This window comes from Chiloscyllium plagiosum, chromosome 13 (assembly GCF_004010195.1).
Source record: "Chiloscyllium plagiosum isolate BGI_BamShark_2017 chromosome 13, ASM401019v2, whole genome shotgun sequence".
Lineage (NCBI taxonomy): Eukaryota > Metazoa > Chordata > Chondrichthyes > Orectolobiformes > Hemiscylliidae > Chiloscyllium > Chiloscyllium plagiosum.
The window spans coordinates 39,383,092-39,402,391 of record NC_057722.1 but is presented as its reverse complement, the minus strand read 5'-3'; the positions used below and the strand labels follow the sequence as shown (position 1 = coordinate 39,402,391).

General features: G+C 41.1%; 1 protein-coding gene across 2 annotated transcripts in view; it reads right to left on the bottom strand.

The window, feature by feature from the left end:
- LOC122555938 (mitofusin-1-like) overlaps nucleotides 1-19,300 on the bottom strand; it is a 70,297-nt gene that overhangs the window by 40,415 nt on the left and 10,582 nt on the right. For both annotated transcript variants that reach the window (XM_043702232.1, XM_043702233.1), the window contains exons 5-9: nucleotides 5,778-5,902; nucleotides 5,418-5,526; nucleotides 4,422-4,529; nucleotides 4,064-4,217; nucleotides 1,337-1,404 (exon numbers count right to left, since the gene is read on the bottom strand). In XM_043702232.1, the coding sequence (XP_043558167.1) occupies nucleotides 1,337-1,404; nucleotides 4,064-4,217; nucleotides 4,422-4,529; nucleotides 5,418-5,526; nucleotides 5,778-5,902 (564 nt within the window). The remainder of the gene's footprint in view (nucleotides 1-1,336; nucleotides 1,405-4,063; nucleotides 4,218-4,421; nucleotides 4,530-5,417; nucleotides 5,527-5,777; nucleotides 5,903-19,300) is intronic.

Sequence of the window (19,300 nt, the reverse complement as noted above, 5' to 3'; positions counted from 1 at the left end):
GTATCACTGAACTGCTTTCTCACTACCTCACATATTTTTCCCCCTTGTGTCTAGTCTCTTCTCACCTACATCTGTGATTGTTCTGATTTTCTCTTTAAGTTTAACAGTTTCCTGACATTTACCAATGCATCACCATTATCTCTACCAGGAATGTCCAATTTCTCTGCTCTTCCATCCTCCCCTAAGATGGCTTAAGGGAACTCCACTTTTCTTCAAGGAAATCAAACCAATCTTTTCCCATGACTTTGCTACTCTTCCTGGCTGAGCTTCCTTTCACATTGAACCACCTCACCTTTAACTCCTCCCATATTTTCCCAAGTGAAAGACATTGCTATGGAAATGCACATAGGTTTGGTCTTGTCTGCCTTTGTGTGGGATACGTGAAACATGTTTGTTCCAGCCCATGGAGGCCCCCCTCACTCATCCTTGTCTGGTACTGTAGCAGTTGTCATTTTCTGTTCTCATCCAGAATTTGAAAATTTAAGCATTTTTTTCTTCCAATGTGCACCATTTGCCTTCCTTCACCATCCATTTTGGATGCTTCCCTTCCCAATAACTTTTCTGTCACCATTTCTAGGGGTAGGCTTTCAAGCAATGTTTACTATAAGCTTCAGCTATATTATCCTTAACCGAGGCCTCTGCCCCCACTATAATTGACAGGACTCTCAACTGTGCTCCATTCTATTTTTCTCATCTATCATCACTCCTTCGCCTCCCTCAAAGCCACTTTGGTCCTGAACTTCCACCCTACCAGCATTTGTTTTCAACTGATCACCCACCTCCATTTCCACTACCTCCAGCATAATACTACGTAAAATACATCATCCCTTTCCCTCCACTTTCTACATTCTGAAGGCAATGTTCCCTCCATTTTCTGTATCATGAAGGGATTGCTCCCTTCACGTTAGTATACTCGGCAATAATTCACAATTTACATTAGAGTGGTGCTGGAAAAGCACAGCTGGTCAAGTAGCATCCGAGGAGTAGGAAAATCGATGTTTCGGGCAAAAGCCCATTCACAACACTGTACCTTTTCCTTTGCATGTTATTCCTATGCAATAACATCTCCCCACCTAAGGTGAAACAGTGACTTGCTTCTTTCAATATAGCATTCTGTATTTACAGCTCATAACGTGACCACCTCTATACTAGAAAGACCAAAATGTCGATTAGATGACCACTTCAACACAGTCATTCTGCAACTGCACATTCAAATAGGAATTTAATACTAACTTACAGTCTTTTTATAGGCTCCAAATTTCTTTATTTCAATTTAGGAGCAAAGAAAACCTTAACTTCATGGAGCAATGATAAAAGATAGCTGTCCATCATGTACCTCAAATTGATGCTCAAAGTTCTGAAATTCAAAAAGCCTAGCTTGGAATCCATCTGCTAGTGCACCACCTGTAAACAAAATGCAAAAGCAACATGAAGTAGCTTTTAAGTATTTCATTGTAAAGAAATATGAAAAGATTAAAATATTACAACATGTAACTATCGAAGTCGCTGCTGTGGTAATTTTCAAATTGGAATTATCTATAAACATTACATTCGTTCATAGACGTCAATGCCATTAATTTCAAAATACTGCTGTTACACCAAATGACCAAAACTGTAGCACCTTCCAGTTACGTGGAAAAATATCTCAAGTCACTTCAGAATTACAAGGAAAAGCGCACATTGTAATTTACACATATGTATACAAATGGATGTTAGGTTTATTAATGCAAAGTACTGATTTTTAACAACTTTTTCACAAATGCTATCCCATGACATCTAAAATGACCCTCTGCAAAACTGGCACTTCTTTATGTACACATCTACCCTAATTATCACAGTGCAGTGCCAGCTACTCAAAAGGAAGAATACACCATAATTGCAGAACACATTTCTGGTTGTATAGAACAAGAGTGGCAAGCGAACAAATAAGGAAAGCTACAAAAATCTGACAAGCTCATGGGATTCAGGGTAACTTAGCAAGTCAGATTCAAAATTGCCTTAGTTTCAGAAGACAGAGGGTAGTAGAAGAAGGCTGTTTGTGTGACTGGAGGCTGATGTGCAATGGCATATAACAGGAATCAATGCTGGGTCCTTTGTTGTTTGTGATAAATCATAAATATTGTAGATAGGAACGTGGGGCAAGATGATAAGTAAATTTGTGGACGACCCAAAATTGGCCAGGTGGTTGACAGTGAGGAGGAAGGTTACAGGATGATATAAATGGATCATTCAGATGGGCACATCAGTGGCAGAAGGAATTTACCTGTGATAAATGAGAGATGATGCACTTTGGAAGAAGGAACAAGACAAGGGAGAGTACCCATGAAATGGCAAGACACTAGAAAACTCAGAGGAACAGAGGGATCTTGGGTTGCTACCATAAAGGCAACAGGATAGGTTAAGAGAGTAGTTAAAGAGGCACATGGGGTACTTGCCTTTATCAGTTGTGGCATGGATTATAAGAGTAGGGAAGTCATGTTGGGCCTTACTTTGGTTAGTCCACAGCTGGAGTACTGCGCACACCTCTGGTCACCACACTATAGGAAGGATACGATTGCACTGGAGGGGATGCAAAGGAGATTCACCAAGATGTTGCCTCTGATGGAGTTTTTCAGCTATGAAGACAGGCTGGATAAACTTGATTTGTTTTCTTTGGAACTGAGAAGGTTGAAGGTGAATCCGACAGAGATGTACAAGCTTAAGGACTGCATAAACAGGGTGAATAGAAAACAACTGATTGCCTTAGTCAAAGGGTCAATAACAAGGGGGCATAATTTTTAAATGAAAGGTACGAGATTCAGAGGCGATTTGAGGAAAAACGTTTCCACCCAGGGAGGTTGGTGTGGATCTGGAACGCTCTGCCTGGGAGGGTTGTTGAAACAAGAAACCCCACAATCTTTAAAAAGCACAATACTTTGATAAGTACTTGAACTATCATAACAATCAAAGCTATAGGCCTAGTGTAGGAAAGTGGAACTAGTGTAGGTAACAGAATAGTTTTGGTGGTACAGACTCAATGGGCTGTATACTGTATGATTCTATGAAAAGATTAACTGCAGTAAGATAATACTTTAGGATGTCATTATCTAATAGCCACAGTCTTGGGACCCTAGTTCATACCCTCATCTAAAAAGTTAGAGAAAACAAACAAAAACAGAAATTGCTGGAAAAACCCAGCAAGTCTGGCAGCATCTGTGGAGAGAAAGCAAACTTTACATTTCAGGTCCAGTGACCCTTATTCCGAACTGTGTTTTTGTTTAGAAGATCACACTTCAGAATCTTCCCTTTAAGACGAAGAAAAGCTGAAGAACATCCAAGTTTTACTAAGGATCACAGAAAAGTGACAGCACTGAAAAGGCTTATTCAGTATATAGTGTGCGCATCGGGCTGAATAAAATCTAACCACTCATTCTAATCTCATCCTTCAGCACCTGGTCTATAGGTTACAATCCTTCAGCTGTAGATACATATTCTTTTTAAATTGAAGGTTTCTGCCTCCACTACTAAACCAGGTATCAAATTCCAGATCTGAAAATGTGTTGCTGGAAAAGCGCAGCTGGTCAGGCAGCATCCAGGGAACAGGAGAAACGACGTTTCGGGCATAAGCCCTTCTTCAGGAATGAGTAAAGTTTGTCCAGCAGGCTAAGATAAAAGGTAGGGAGGAGGGACTTGGGGAAGGGGCGTCGGAAATGTGATAGGTGGAAAGAGGTCAAGGTGAGGGTGATAGGTCAGACTGGGGTGGGGGCGGAGAGGTCGCTTTTCCAGCAACACATTTTCAGCTCTGATCTCCAGCATCTGCAGACCTCACTTTCTCATCAAATTCCAGATGTTCACCAACCTCTGGGTGAATAGGGTTTTTTCCAATCAAGTCTCCCATAATCTTTCTTCCAATCACCTTCAATCTCTGTCTCGTTATAATTTTTATCTCCGCTCGGAAAATAGGTATTTCCCGTCTACCCTATTCCCCCAACCATTCAATTTTGTACTACTAAGTAATCCCTTAGCTTTGTCTGCTATTTACATTCAAGACCTCTCTAATATTTAAAAACACTGCAACACTTACCTCCTTCTGGCATTCCCTGCGCTTTGTGAATTCTGGCATTAACAGCTTCCTTAGCAGAAACAAAAAATATGCGATTCTCAGCCTGTGCATGATCCACTACTCCAAGTTCATCAACAAGGAAACTAACACAGCGGTCAGTATGTTGCTGACGTACCTGAATAGTAAAAATGATATCGATTAATACCAAGACAAAATCAACAGAAATATCACAATAAACAAATATCCAAAATTATGATGTAATCAACATCCAAGCAACTATACTTAACATTCTATAAGTACAGGAGTAATTTAGCCAGTGATATATTATTTTTACACTCAAAAGTTCTAAAAGAAACTATAATTACAGTGTACAACTTACTTCATCCATGTATTCTGGCTCAGAAGCAGAAGCATCCCAACGATTATTTAAGATAAAAATATTAGGCTTGGAAAGTCGCTCATTAACTTTATGAAAAAATTGTTTCTCCTGAAAGTGAAATGACAAAAATACTCAAAATCCAAAGTTCCCATTAAAATTGTAGAATCTATGTTTGAAAATAAGCTCAAGTAATAGATTCAATGTTAAGCTGTACTCTGCAATGAATAAACTGACATTCTTTTATACCCATGAACATTTGAATACAGACTTTATTTTAAACTAGTGGATTGGTTCCTTGCTGATAGCATTACAGAACTTGTAACCAAGCAACATGATCTAATGCTCCAATGACAGGAGTTCCAATCCCACTCAAGGAAGTTGGTGATTTTAAATTCAATTAATTAATAACAATCTGGAATAATATGCTAATCTCATTAGTAGTCATCATGAAACTACCAAATTGTAATTGATGTCATAGGATTTGTTAAAAGTCGTTCAGGAGAGAAAATCTACCATCCATCCTGATCTTGCCTAAATGTGATGCCCTATCACAACAAATAGTTGGATGGGTTATATCAACTACTATGAAAGCATCATGTACCTACACTATAATGACTGCACAGCAAAGATGGTTCACCATCATCTTAAAACTAATGAGCGATGTGAAATAAATGTCTGCAATGTCTAAAACCCTTAATTAATTTTTAAATATCAGCTGGAGACAATATGAAGTTGTTAAATGGATACCAAAACAGTTTAGTACACAAATTCTGGGTTTGTTGCAGTGTTTGATTTAACTCAACTTTTATTTTCAAAATTAGTACACATCCACTATATTACAACTTTCATAATTGTTAAATTATTTTTATTCAGCAATTTACACGAAAGCTCTTTTTTTAGTTTCAATTAACAAAGAAACATCGATGGAAAGAAGTAGAAAGGAGTAACTTTTTTAAAAAAGTATAAATGGGACAAACACAAAAACGTAACACTTACAGTCTGCATAAGTGTCGATTCTGAATTTGCTACTAACACAAAGACATCAGCATCCAGACAAAACTTGTCAATCCAGCTATCCAACTCTGTGGTGACATCAGTACCAGGGCTAAAATCAAGAAACATCAGTTAGACTTGACACTAAATGTATTAATATATGAATATTTTAAAATGCTAAACATTTATTAACTTTTACAAATATTTACAACCATCACAGTCAAACATCACAATCAGAACAGCTTTTCAAATAATGTGCTTTTGCTTCTGCCTAGTTGCAAAAAAAAACATTGCTCTAGACAATATCACTATTGACTAATTCATAAATTCATCAATTTCAAATTATTCTGAGATATTTCACACCTGTCCATCAACACCAAGTCATCTCGAAGAAGAGCACATTTCGATTTTGGCCAAAAAACACGGACTAGACAACCAGCATCTAAATATTCATTCTGATGCAGGGCATGTGCCAGTTGGTTCACAGTCTAAAAATACAGAAGGAATTTTTTTTTTTAAAACACTGTACTATTGCATTATTAACAAATATTGTCGGCTGGAAGCAAAATAAACACTAATAGAGAAAAATAACAAAAATTAGAGGAAAAATACTTGAACATCTAGATTTCATTATATTTATATGACAATACAAACTCGCTCTTCAAGAAGATTCAAATACCTATACATCCTCCTCTGTTATTAATACCTCTAATTTGTAATTAATACTAGTGAACATATTCACACCCTGCTGCATTTTTCAAGAGTTCTAAAGGGGTTTGAAAATCTAGATAAATGTACAAACGTGCACTTACATATATAACTGGCTTCTGCCTATAATTTAAGGTCTTAAAGTTGCATACCAATTCCTCTCAAGTTGTTGCCCCCGGCCTGTACATTAAATGATTCTTGATCCTTCTGGATTTCAACAACCATTCACAACTGTTTTTCACATTTATTGCCTCCTGTTCCCACTCAAACATTCTTCTTATACAAACTCACTTACATATATGTGAAACCATATCACCATCAAATCTTCTCTGTAATGTGAAACCATATCACCATCAAATCTTCTCTGTAAGCATGAATGCAACCTCCCACAAGTCTTTCATATCTCTTAACACCTATATCACCCTCCTCCAATGATTGTTCTCGCTATATGTTCATGTGACGTTTCTCCCCAGACTCCCTTGTGAAGTCATTTTCACACTACTAATCTCATTCTGTCTGGTATTACATTATCACAATATTTACTTGTCCTTTTCCCTTTGTTTCAATGCCCATCATACCAGTAAACAGTCTCTTATCTTTGCCACTGCCACAGGTACAATCTTAATTTTTGCCAGATTTAAGTCAGAAGTGCAGACAACATTAACATAACTGGTACATAAATGACTATAAAAATCCTGGTAAACGCCTACATCAGCAAAACCGAGTGAAGCTCCCTGGTGCAGGAAATGAGGTGGGCAGGAATATTGAATTGCATAAGTGCCAGCTTCGCAATAGCATGCTGAAAGTCGAGAAAAAAGTCCAGCATTATTAGCGTAGGGTGTAGTTGCCAATAGCAACCAACATTAACCTTTTTTTCATACATTAGCATGTTATTAGTATGTACAATAAACCAAGTGATCACCAGTTTAAAGCATACCTCTGCAATTAAATCTGCAAATGAGAAACATTTGGATTCAGATCCAAGTTGGCGAACAGCAGGAAAGGCAGTCTTCCTGCTGGAGGATTTGTAACAAGTAGGATCTCTCTGCTGTGTGGGGACCTTTGTTGGAATGTGGAAGAGAAGGCTAAACTGTTGCATTGAACTTGGGTGGTAGCTTTCAAGACCATCAATAATACCCTTACTTGCATAAAATTCACTAAAGAAGAGGAAAACAACAACAAACTGCCATTCCTGGATATCATAGTAGAGCGAACAACCAATGGGGAACTGCAAACCAGCGATTACAGGAAAACAACACATACTGACCAAATATTGAACGACCGAAGCAATCATTCCAACATCCACAAATGAAGCAGCATCAGAACATTATTTCAATGAGCCAACACACACTGCAGCACAGAGGAACTACACAGAGCAGAGGAAAAATCACCTATACCATGTATTCAAAAAGAATGGGTATTCAAAAAAACAGTCCGCCGATTTCTCAGCAACAAACCGAAACAAACAAACAAAACACGTCCAGAAACCCTAGCCACTCTCCCCTACATCAAAGACATGTCTGAAATGATTGCCAGACTACTCAGACCCCTTGGCATCATGGTAGTCCACAAGCCCACCGACACACTAAAGCAGCAGCTAATGAACTTGAAAGACCCTATACAGACAACAAGCCAAACTAATGACATTTACAAAATACCGTGCAAGAACTGTAACAAACACTATATTGGACAAACAGGCAGAAAACTAGCCACCAGGATACATAAACATCATCTAGCCACAAAACGACATGACCCCCTCTCACTGGTATCCTTACATACAGATAAGGATACCACTTTGATTAGGACAACACATGCATCCTAGGACAAGTCAGAGACACGCACGAGAATTCCTAGAAGCATGGCATTCCAACCGGAACCCTATCTACCACCCCGAGAGAAAGAACAGGAAATGGCATCACCAACCCATATAAATATAAAGCAGGAATCATCAACAGTGCTTCGCCCGGAGGCCCACTGAAGATGTTACCTAGTAGGGTGACAAAGCGTCTGGGAATGAACCTTCCAGCTTAGCAAGCAGCTCTTTTCAGGTTCCAAGGCCCCCCTTTCAAACAGGAATACAACACGAACAGATAGACAGAAAATCATTTCACAGTTTTCAGTCTGTGACCCCCTTCAAATGTGCCAGGGTCCCTAAAAGGGCTATATGGTCCCCCATTGAGAACGGCTGGATGCTGAGGTTGGGTATTTTCTGTTTGCCTCCGCAAATGGTTAGGCCTCCTTACAGTGCTTTGCCAATCGAGTCATAGAGATGTACAGCACAGAAACAGACCCTTCGGTCCAACTCGTCCATACCGACCAGATATCCCAACCCAATCTAGTCCAACCTGCCAGCACCCGGCCCATATCCCTCCAAACTCTTCCTATTCATATACCCATCCAGATGCTTTTAAATTTTGCGATTGTACTAGCCTCCATCACTTCCTCTGGCTGCTCATTCCATACACGTACCACCCTCTGCGTGAAAAAGTTGCCACTTAGGTCTCTTTTTTGTCTTTCCCCTCTCACCCTAAACCTATACCCTCTAGTTCTGGACTCCTCCACCCCAGGGAAAAGACTTTGCATATTTATCCTATCCACGCCCCTCAATTTAATAAACGTCTATAAGGTCACCCCTCAGCCTACGACGTTCCAGAGAAAACAGCCCCAGCCTGTTCAACCTCTCCCTGTAGCTCAAATCCTCCAACCCGGGCAACATCATTGAAAAGTCTTTTCTGAATCCCTTCAAGTTTCACAACACCTTTCCGATAGGAAGGAGACCAGAATTGCACGCAATATTCCAAAAGTGACCTAACCAATGTCCTGAACAGCCACAACATGACCTCCCAACTCCTGTACTCAATACTCTGACCAATAAAGGAAAACCTACCAAACAGCTTCTTCACCATCCTATCTACCTGCCACTCCACTTTCAAGGAGCTACAAACCTGCACTCCATGGTCTCTCTGTTCAACAACACTCCTGAGGATCTTACCATTAAGTGTATAAGCCCTGCTAAGATTTGGTTTCCCAAAATGCAACACTTCACATTTATCTTTATCAGCCCATTGGTCCATCTGATCAAGATCCCGTTGCAATCGGAGGTAACCTTCTTCGCTGTCCACTACACCTTCAGTTTTGGTGTCATCTGCAAACTTACTAACTATACCTCTTATGCTCACATCCAAATCATTTATGTAAATGATGAAAAGCACTGGACCAATCCTTGTGGCACTCCCCTGGTCACAGGCCTCCAGTCTGAAAAACAACTCTCCACCACAAACCTCTGTCTTCTACCATTGAGCCAGTTCAGTAACCAAATGGCTAGTTCTCCCTATATTCTGTGAGATCTAACCTTGCTAACCGTTGTCCCATGGGGAACCTTGTCAAATGCCTTACTGAAGTCCATATAAATCACATCTACGACTCTGCCCTCATCAATCCCCTTTGTTACTTCTTCAAAAAACTCAATCAAGTTTGTGAGACATGATTTCCCACACACAAAGCCATGTTCACTATCCCTAATCAGTCCTTGCCTTTCCAAATACATGTACATCCTTGTCCCTCAGGATTCCCTCCAATAACTTGCCCACCACCGACGTCAGGCTCACTGGTCTATAGTTCCCTGGCTTGTCCTTACCATCTTTCTTAAACAATGGTACCATGTCAGCCAACCTCCAGTCTTCCGGCACCTCACCTGTGACTATCGATGATCAAATATCTCAGCAAAAGGCCCAGCAATCACTTCTTTAGCTTCCCACAGAGTTCTCGGGTACACCTTAACAGGTCCTGTGGATTTATCCACTTTTATGCATTGCAAGACATCCAGCACTTCTCCTCTGTAATATGGACATTTTTCAAAATATCACCATCTATTTCCCTACATTAAATACTGATGCAAAATACTCGTTTAGTATCTCCCCCATCTCCTGCGATTCCAAACAAAGGCTACCTTGCTGATCTTTGAGGGGCTATATTCTCTCCCTGGTTTCCCTTTTGTCTTTAATGTATTTGTAAAAACTTTTTGGGTTCTCCTTAACTCCATTTGCCAAAGCTATCTCATTTCCCATTTTTGCCCTCCTGATTTCTCTCTTAAGTATACTCCTACTGCCTTTATACTCTCCTAAGGATTCACTGGATCTATCCTGTCAATACCTGACATATGCTTCCTTCTTTTTCTTAACCAAAACCTCAATTTCTTTAGTCATCCAGCGTTCCCTATACCTAGCAGCCTTTCGCTTCACCCTAACAGGCATATACTTTCTCTAGATTCTCGTTATCTCATTTCTGAAGGCTTCCCATTTTCCAGCCGTCCCTTTATCTGTGAACATCTGCACCCAATCAGCTTTTGAAAGTTCTTGCCTAATACCATCAAAATTGGCCTTTTTCACCAGCGGTTGGCTGATGCAGGATTGCATTTGACCATTGTACTGCCTCTAACTGGAATTCCCATTTACTTCCCATCCCATTAGCCCACTTGCCACTGCAGCAAGTTTCTGCCCATTGAAGCTTTCTACTAACTAACAGGAAATAACTCAATTACTAAAGCCGTCTGTAAACCTCTTCAACTTCACCGATTCATTTTCAATGCTGTTCTTTAAAGCACCAAGTAAAAACAGCTGAGAGGTGACTTGGTGGGGAATTGTTGTTTGGACTTTCATTGACAAAATGTTTTATTAATTTGAAAAGTGTAAAAGGGGCATGAAGTTAAAAGGCAGACTTCCAACAGAAATCCAGCTGGGCAAGAAATCAGACAGCTCATGTGGGAACTAAGTCAAAATACATCACAGAGAGGCACACAAAGTTAAGTGAAACAGGATTACTGCATACCAACCCACTATTTGGCCACCATCTGTGGAATATTCAGAAGCTTTCAAAAGGTCCTAGGGCTTGGCCCACCTCAATGACATCTTTTGTAACTGGTCTACTGGAATGATAGTGAGGCAATGATTGGGTCAAATCAGTTTCCACAGACTTTATTTGTGAAGTATAAAAGAGGAGATTCTCACAACACAAGATTTGTATAAATTTTACATATTGGACTGACTGATAGCACAGTACTTAGGGAAGACAAGGCAATTTTTCTGTGGAGATTGTCTCTCAAATTAGAGGGGAAGATAATACATTCCAAAATACTAGTGTTATGACACTACAGTCTCAAACATTAGCATGCATCAGGTCTAATCTACACTAAATAAAGAACAACATTAAAATTTGGGAATTTTGTACCTTGATTTTCTAACTTGACCTATCCATTTACTGCTAGGCCTACCTTCACTACTCAAAGAATGCAATGTTTTACTTTTCTCTGTCAAAATTGTTTAGTATTTTAGAATAATCATTAAATGTCAAGATAGCCACAGGATCTTCTTTTTCAGTGGCCACCTTTAAACCGTTCTGCTTCCCATTGACCTTAAACTCAATGTAAAAGACGTTAAACCCAGAAAGAGGGATGTAGAGCTATCGCGTCTGTACCCTCAGTTCCTTGCCTACTTCAGCACAAACAAGCACTGCCATAGTTACTTCAACTACCTCTTGGGACATATCACTTACTTTTCAACTGAATCAAACAAACTGCTTCCTCAATTCCATTTTCAAACTCACATAGTTAATAATATTGAGATTATCGCACTTCTCAGAAACAGTACTCTCCCCATTCAAATCACTGCCTTTCCAAAAACAAAACTTTTCACCATTCTGTCTTTATTCTGTGATCTTATCTTCAACCTCCTTTCCTTCTCAGAGATTCCAAAACAGTTGTCACTTCCTTGCATCATTTTCATCTCTCATGAAACACTCCAGTTTGGCTTTCCTTAAAATGAATTAGCTAAACCAAAAATATCAGCATCTTCAATTATTATTAGCAGGAATGCACTACCCATCTTCACCTTCATTATAGTGTTAAGCATTGTACTGTCACCCACCAATACTCCACTTCCTTCATACAGCTCTGAGACTACCCTTGTAGAATTCTAATCTCAGGTATGCAAATGTAGTCAGTGCATCTAAAGTAACAGTCTTTCTCCTTCCCACAGTGCAATCTTGAGCTTCCACAAGGATCTTTGTCTACATGTTCTCCATCAGATCATCATTCATTGGCAGAACAACTTTCAATAGATGCTGACACCAACGTTTGTTATGGAGCAGGCCAGACCCCTCAAAACATTTCAAGAAGGTCATCCAGACCCCAACTTTGCTGGTTGTCTTAAGCAGGTGAAGAGGGAAATGGCACGGGGCAGGGTGACACTAGGCACAAGGACACACAAGATGACCACTGAGCCATCAGTTTGCCAACTTGACACACAAGATGGCTGCCAGATCACAATATGTGGAGAAACAGCAGAGCAGATACAGATACTGCCTTGGACTACCAGAATGCCAACACAATACACTCATAACCCAGTTGATTAGTTTAAGGTGGGTGGAGGAGAGAATACACATGAGTAACAAACATTGCCCGAACAGTCTTGGTCCAGCCAACACCTCTTACAGAAATGCTAATAGCCAGAGCTACAGTAATCGTCCTTCTCAGGAAGAGCGATTAGCGCCCATTACTACAGCAATGGATTTCCGTACAGTCAGTGAAACTGAATGTCTACACTGAAACTGACAATGACCAGGCAGAAATTAACAAAGGCTGCGCTGGAACTGACAAAGACTGTATCAAAATTATCAACAATTCTGCAATGATTGCCATAAACAAACCATATTACAAAGACAATAATCTCAACACCGACCTAAAAGTACTTGACGTGTACTCCAGGTCGAGAGAAGACTCTCAGCTGACCCTTGTTCTGTTTGCCTCTCTCTCCCCAGAGCTCCAGTATTTTCTTGTGCAATAAACTCTGTCATTGAACCCTGATTCCGACTCCGAGACTGATGTTTTTCCCACAACACAGGTGTAAAGTGGATATTCCAGGAGAGCTGCCACTGGTAAAACCACTTAGTTTTAAACGAAACATAATTTATTTACTGGATCCGTGCAGGGACCACTGTTGTTTGTGATATATATAAATGTCCTGAAGAAACATATAGGTGGTCTGATTACCAAGTTTGCAGATGACACTAAGATTGGTGGAGTAGCAGATAGTGAAGGGGACTGTCAGAGAATGCATAAGAATTTGGAGATAGGAGAGTTTGGCAGAGAAACAGCAAAAGGTGTTCAATCCAGGCAAATGCAAGGTGATACATTTTGGAACATCCAATTCAAAAGTGAACTGTATAGTAAATGGAAAATCCCTGCAGAAAATTAATGTACAGAGAGAGATGTGGGTGTTCAGATCCGTTGTACCCTGAAGGTGGCAACGTAGGTCGACAAAATGGTCAAAGGCGGCATACGGCACACTTTCCTTCATCAGGTTGGGTATGGAGTACAAGAGTTGGTAGGTCATGTTACGGTTGTATAGGACTTTGGTTTGGTCACATTTGGAACACTGCGTACAGTTCTGGTCGCCACATTATCAAAGGAAGTGGATGCTTTGAAGAGAGTACACAGGAGGTTCACCAGGATGTTGAGATGGAAATGTGTTGCTGGAAAAGCGCAGCAGGTCAGGCAGCATCTAGGGAACAGGAGAATCGACGTTTCGGGCATTAGCCCTTCTTCCCTTCCATCTCTGATCTCCAGCATCTGCAGACCTCACTTTCTCCTCACCAGGATGTTGCCAGGTAAGGAAAACGCTAGCTACGAACAGAGGTTGAATAGGTTAGGTTTATTTTCATTAGAAAGACAGAAGATGAGGGGAGACCTGATTGAGGTCCACAAAATCAAGAGAGGGGTGGATAGCAAGAAGCTTTTTCCCTAGAGTGGGGGACTCAATTACAAGGGGTCACAAGTTCAAGGTGAGAGAGAATAAGTTTAAGAGAGATATATATGGAAACTTATTTACGCAAAGGGTGGTGGGTGCCTGGAACACATTGCCACCTGAGGTCAAGATGTACAGCATGGAAACAGATCCTTCAGTCCAACTCGTCCATGCAGATATCCCAACCCATTTTAGTCCCACCTAGCAGCACCCGGCCCATATCCCTCCAAACCCTTCCTATTCATATACTCATCCAGATGCCTTTTAAATGTTGCAATTGTACTAGCCTCCGCCACTTCGTCCGGCAGCTCATTGCATACATGCACCACCCTCTGCGTGGAAAGGTTGCCCCTTAGGTCTCTTTTATATCTTTCCCCTCTCACCCTAAATCTATGCCCTCTAGTTCTGGAATCCCCCATCCCAGGGAAGAGACTTTGTGTATTTATCCTATCCATGCCTCTCATTATTTTTTAAACCTCTATAAAGGTCACCCCTCAGCCTTCGACACTCCAGGGAAAACATAGCCTAGCTTACTCAATCTCTTCCTGTAGCTCAAATCCTCCAACCCTGGCAACATCCTTGTAAATCTTTTCTGAATCCTTTCAAGTTTGAATTGAATTGAATTGAATTGAATTTATTGTCACATGTACCGAGACACAGTGAAAAGCTTTGTCTTGCAAGCAACACAGGCAGATCACAGAGTTAAGTAGCATAGGTGAATAAATAATAGGTAAACAGCAGCAAAAACAAAAACACAGGTACAGGCGAATACAGTTTGAGAGTCCATTCAGTATTCTAACAACAATAGGGTAGAAACTGTTTCGACCGGCTGGTGCATGTGTTCAGGCTTCTGTACCTTGTCCTCAACGGTAGAGGTTGTAGAAAAACATCATCAGGGTGGGATGGATCTTTGAGAATGCTGGCAAACTTTCCTTGACAGCAGGTCTGGTAGATAAGATTCTATAGATGGGAAGTTAAAAATCACACAACACCGGGTTATAGTCCAACAGCATTAGCTTTCAGAGCACTGCTCTTTCATCAGGTGGTTGTGGTATAGATGGGAAGTTGGCCTTTGGATTGTCTGGGCCGAGTTCACCACTCTCTGTAACCATCTCCGATCTTGAATGGTACAGTTGCCATACCAGGTAGTCATACATTCAGACAGAATACTCTCGAGGATGCACCTATAAAAGTTGGCAAGGGTATTCGCGCCATCATGCCTAATTACCTCAGCTGTCCGAGGAAGAAGAGACGTTGTTGGGCCTCTGTAGCCAGTGCGTCCACATGAAAAGTCCAAGAAAGCTTGTTGTGGATGACCACTCCCAGGAGCTTGACACTCTCCACTCGTTCCACCTCTGTGCTGTTAATGTGTAGGGGGCATGAGTAACATCCCGCTAAAAGTCAATAATAAGTTTCTTGGTTATGCTGGCATTGAGAGCTAGGTAGTTCTCAGTGCACCATTTTTCCAGGTCTTCCACCTCCCGTCTGTAGTCTGAGATTTGACTGACTATGGTGGTATCATCAGTGAACTTGTAAATGGCATTAGTCTGGTATTTGGCAACACAGTCATGAGTATACAGTGAGTACAGTTGAGGGGTTGAGTACCCCCCCCCCCCGCCACTACTCCAGTGTTGAGTTTTAGTGGGGATGAAGTATTGTCCCCAATCTTCACTGATTGTGGCCTGTGGTCCAGGAAACCGAGGATCCAGTTGCAGAGAGTGGGGCTTAGTCCGAAATCACTAAGTTTAGTAATCGGTGTTGAGGGGATAATATTGTTGAAGGCTGAACTGTAGTCAATGAGTAGGATTCTTACGCGGCTGTTCTTGGTACCAAGATGTTCGAGAGAGGAGTGAAGGGCAAAGTGATATGGCATCTGATGTGATCTGTTTGTCCGATAGGCAAATTGGAGTGGATCAAGAGTAGTGGGGAGGCTGGAGTTGATTAATGCCATGACCAGCCTTTCAAAGCACTTCATGACTACCAAAGTTAGGACCACTGGCGGTAGCCATTCAGACTGCTGCATGAGCCTTCTTAGGCACAGGGATATATTGGCCGTCTTGAAACAGGCAGAGACAGTGGTCTGCTGCAGGGAGAGGTTGAAGATGTCAGAGAAGACCTCTGCTTGTGCATGCACTGAGTCCACGGCCTGGTACTCCCCCTGGTCCTGTCGCTTTCCTTGGATTCACACAAAAACTGATCTGATCTCTGATGCTGTGACTGTTGGGATAGGTTCGTCAGGACTTGTTGTTGTCAGGACCTCTCCACTGAAATTCTGCTCAAAGCAAGCATAGAAGGCATTGAGATGGTCTGGGAGGGATGTGTCATCGTCTGTTATCTTGCACTGTTTCTTTTTAAAACCTGTGATGTCATTCAGTCCTTGCCATGGTCGTCAGGTGTCTGTCTGGGTGTCTAGTTTGGATCGGTATTGGTCCTTGGCTGTCTTAATGGCTCTGCGAAGGTCATACTTGGATTCCTTGTATCTGAGTGGGTCTCCTGCTATGAAGGCCTCATGCCTTATTTTAGCAGGTTCTGTATGTCCTAACCATCCAGGGTTTCCTGTTGGGGAACACCCAGATTGACTTCCTCGCTATGCAGTCCTCCACACACTTGCTGATAAAGTCTATGACGATGGTGGCGTACTCGTCCAAGGTACCTGCAGACTGTGTGAACATGGCCCATTTAGCCAATTCCAAACAGCACTAGAGTTGATCCTCTGCCTCCTCAGACTAGCACTGGACCCATATCTGCGGGAGGGTCTCCTACTTGAGCTTTTGCCTGAAAGCTGGGATAAGAAACACGACATTGTAGTCGGAGTTCCCGAAATGAGGGAACTCCGACTACAACCCTTAACAGTAGTATAATAGTGGTCTAAAATGTTTGGGCCCATGGTGGGGCAGGTAATGTTCTCTTTTAGATTGGCCAGTTACAATAAACAGGGCCTCAGAGTGTCCCGTCTCCATGGTGTTACTGGTGGAGTACAGCACATCCAGAGTTTCCTCAACCTTTGCTTGCAGCGGTATGTACACAGCAGTTAATATAGCAGGGGTAAATTCCCGTGGCAGATAGAAGGGGTGGCATTTGATGGTGAGGGGTTCAAGGTTTGGGGAGCAATAGCTGCCCAGAGTTGCAATGTTGGTGTACCACAAGTTGTTGTTTCACAACATCCTTCCGATAGGAAGGAGACCAGAATCACACGCAATATTCCAAAACTGATGTCCTGTACAGCCGCAACATGACCTCCCAACTCCTGTACTCAATACTCTGACCAATAAAGGGAAGCATACCAAACACCTTCTTCACTATACTATCTACCTGCAACTCCACTTTCAAGGAGCTATGAACTTGCACTCCAAGGTCTCTTTGATCAGCAATATTCCCTCGAACCTTACCATTAAGTGCATAAGTACTGCTAAGATTTGCTTGCCCAAAATGCAGCGCCTCGCATTTATCTAAGTTAAATGACACTATCAGGCAGTTGGAGTTTGAGATGTATCTAGACCGATACATGAATGGGCATGGTGCAGAGGGATACAAACCTTTAGAAAATAGGGGTCAGGTTTTGATAAAGGATCTGGATCGGCACAGGTTTGGAGGGCCAAAGGGTTTGTTCCTGTGCCGTAATTTTCTTTGTTCTTTGTTATTACCGAATGAAACACAAGCAAAAGAGAACAGTATACAGAATAACTTAACCTATCCGAAAACCCAACAGATTATCCCAATTTAATGATGTTGTTCCCAATACTTGCAACAAGCCCCATAAACACCCCTTAGCACAAAAGGAAAACAAAACACAGGGTCTTACAGGAGAGAGGTCAGAGACAGCATCATGGACCTGCTTCTTTGGGTCCAGCAGCTTTTATAGCACCACTGCTACAAATCAAACCAAACCAGAGAAAAGCTGAGCTGGGAGAACTGGCCACTCCCCTTTCATTGTACAAGTTTTTTTAAAAAACTTAAAAGCCTTTTGCCTGAGGCAGTATGTTAGCTATAATCAAGTTGGCCCTTCAAACCTAGACCTTCCGGAGTCTGTGTCTTTTATGACCTCTCTGAAAATAAACCAAGGACAACATAACCTTGTTCAAGGACCAGAATCATCACAATTTCCTCTCCACCATTTTTACTCAATCCAATAGAAATGCTTCAATATGCAGAGTTCAATAAGCCTTACTTCAACTAATTATGAATTATTTACAATAGTTCAAACCTAAGGAACTCCAGTCCCTTACCAAATTCCATACCTTACCCTCTCTACAGTCTTAAATTTAGTGTCCTGCTCAACCTGAATTGAGCTAGAAACAAAACATTCTTTCTACCACCAAAACTGCTTGTTTTCAACATCACAATACTATCATGCCCCACTCCAGGATTTGTGAACAAAAGCTCAAGGCCAATACTGTATCACAGTACTGACGACATGTTACACTGTCAGAGGGCGTGTCTTCTCAGTGAGAGATAAAATATTTCATGGCACTATTTCAAAGAAGCATAAGAGACTGTTCCCTGGTATCCTAAACAATATTTAGCCCTCAATTAATGTCACAAAATTTAATTATCTACTTATTATAACACTGATATTTGGGAAATCTTGCTGTGTGCAAATTCGCTATGTACATTAAACAATTATTACATTTCAAAAGTACTTCAGTGGCTGTAAAATATGTTAGGATCTAGTGTCGTTATTTATACAAGTGTAACTTTTTTCTACTAGTGAAACCTTGTCAAGTTTGTTTTTGTCTGTTTGAGAATCCACTATTATATGTTCTCTTGCTGACCTTCCAATCTTTAATGTTAACTTTCGCAAAATTCTGATGAACCTTCTCTTAACCCATGTCACGTCTATTTGCCCATCATCTTTGCCATTATTCATAAGTATGGTCTGCCTGTTCTTATGTGCCTTGGGTTTGCAAACAGGAGAGTTGACAAAATGCATTGGTTAATATGAGATTCATCTCAGGCAAGAAGGGTTGCAAAAGGCTTCCAGGATAGATGAAATTAAAAATAGGATGCAAGAGACTGAGGCTAAGAAGCAATGGGGTTTGCATTGAAGCAAGAGCCAATAGAAAAGCATCTGATTGTGGTTTAGGAATAGGCACAGCATAACTGACATATTAGGGGGAATAAAAGGCATAAAGAGGGAAAGAAAAGCACTTTATGAGACAACAATAAGAATCTTGCTTTTATATTCCTCTGTAAATACTGGAATATGCGTTGGGGTGCAGACTTACTGGCATCCCCCAATATTTCACGCAGATAAGCATTCTCCATTGCAAATGAGGAAATAAGAGGAGACTACTATATCAACAGTATAGTCATAAGGCTTATCTAAACAAATTGCACAATTTGAAAAATCATTTTTCCACAATGAATTACTTGGCTCTA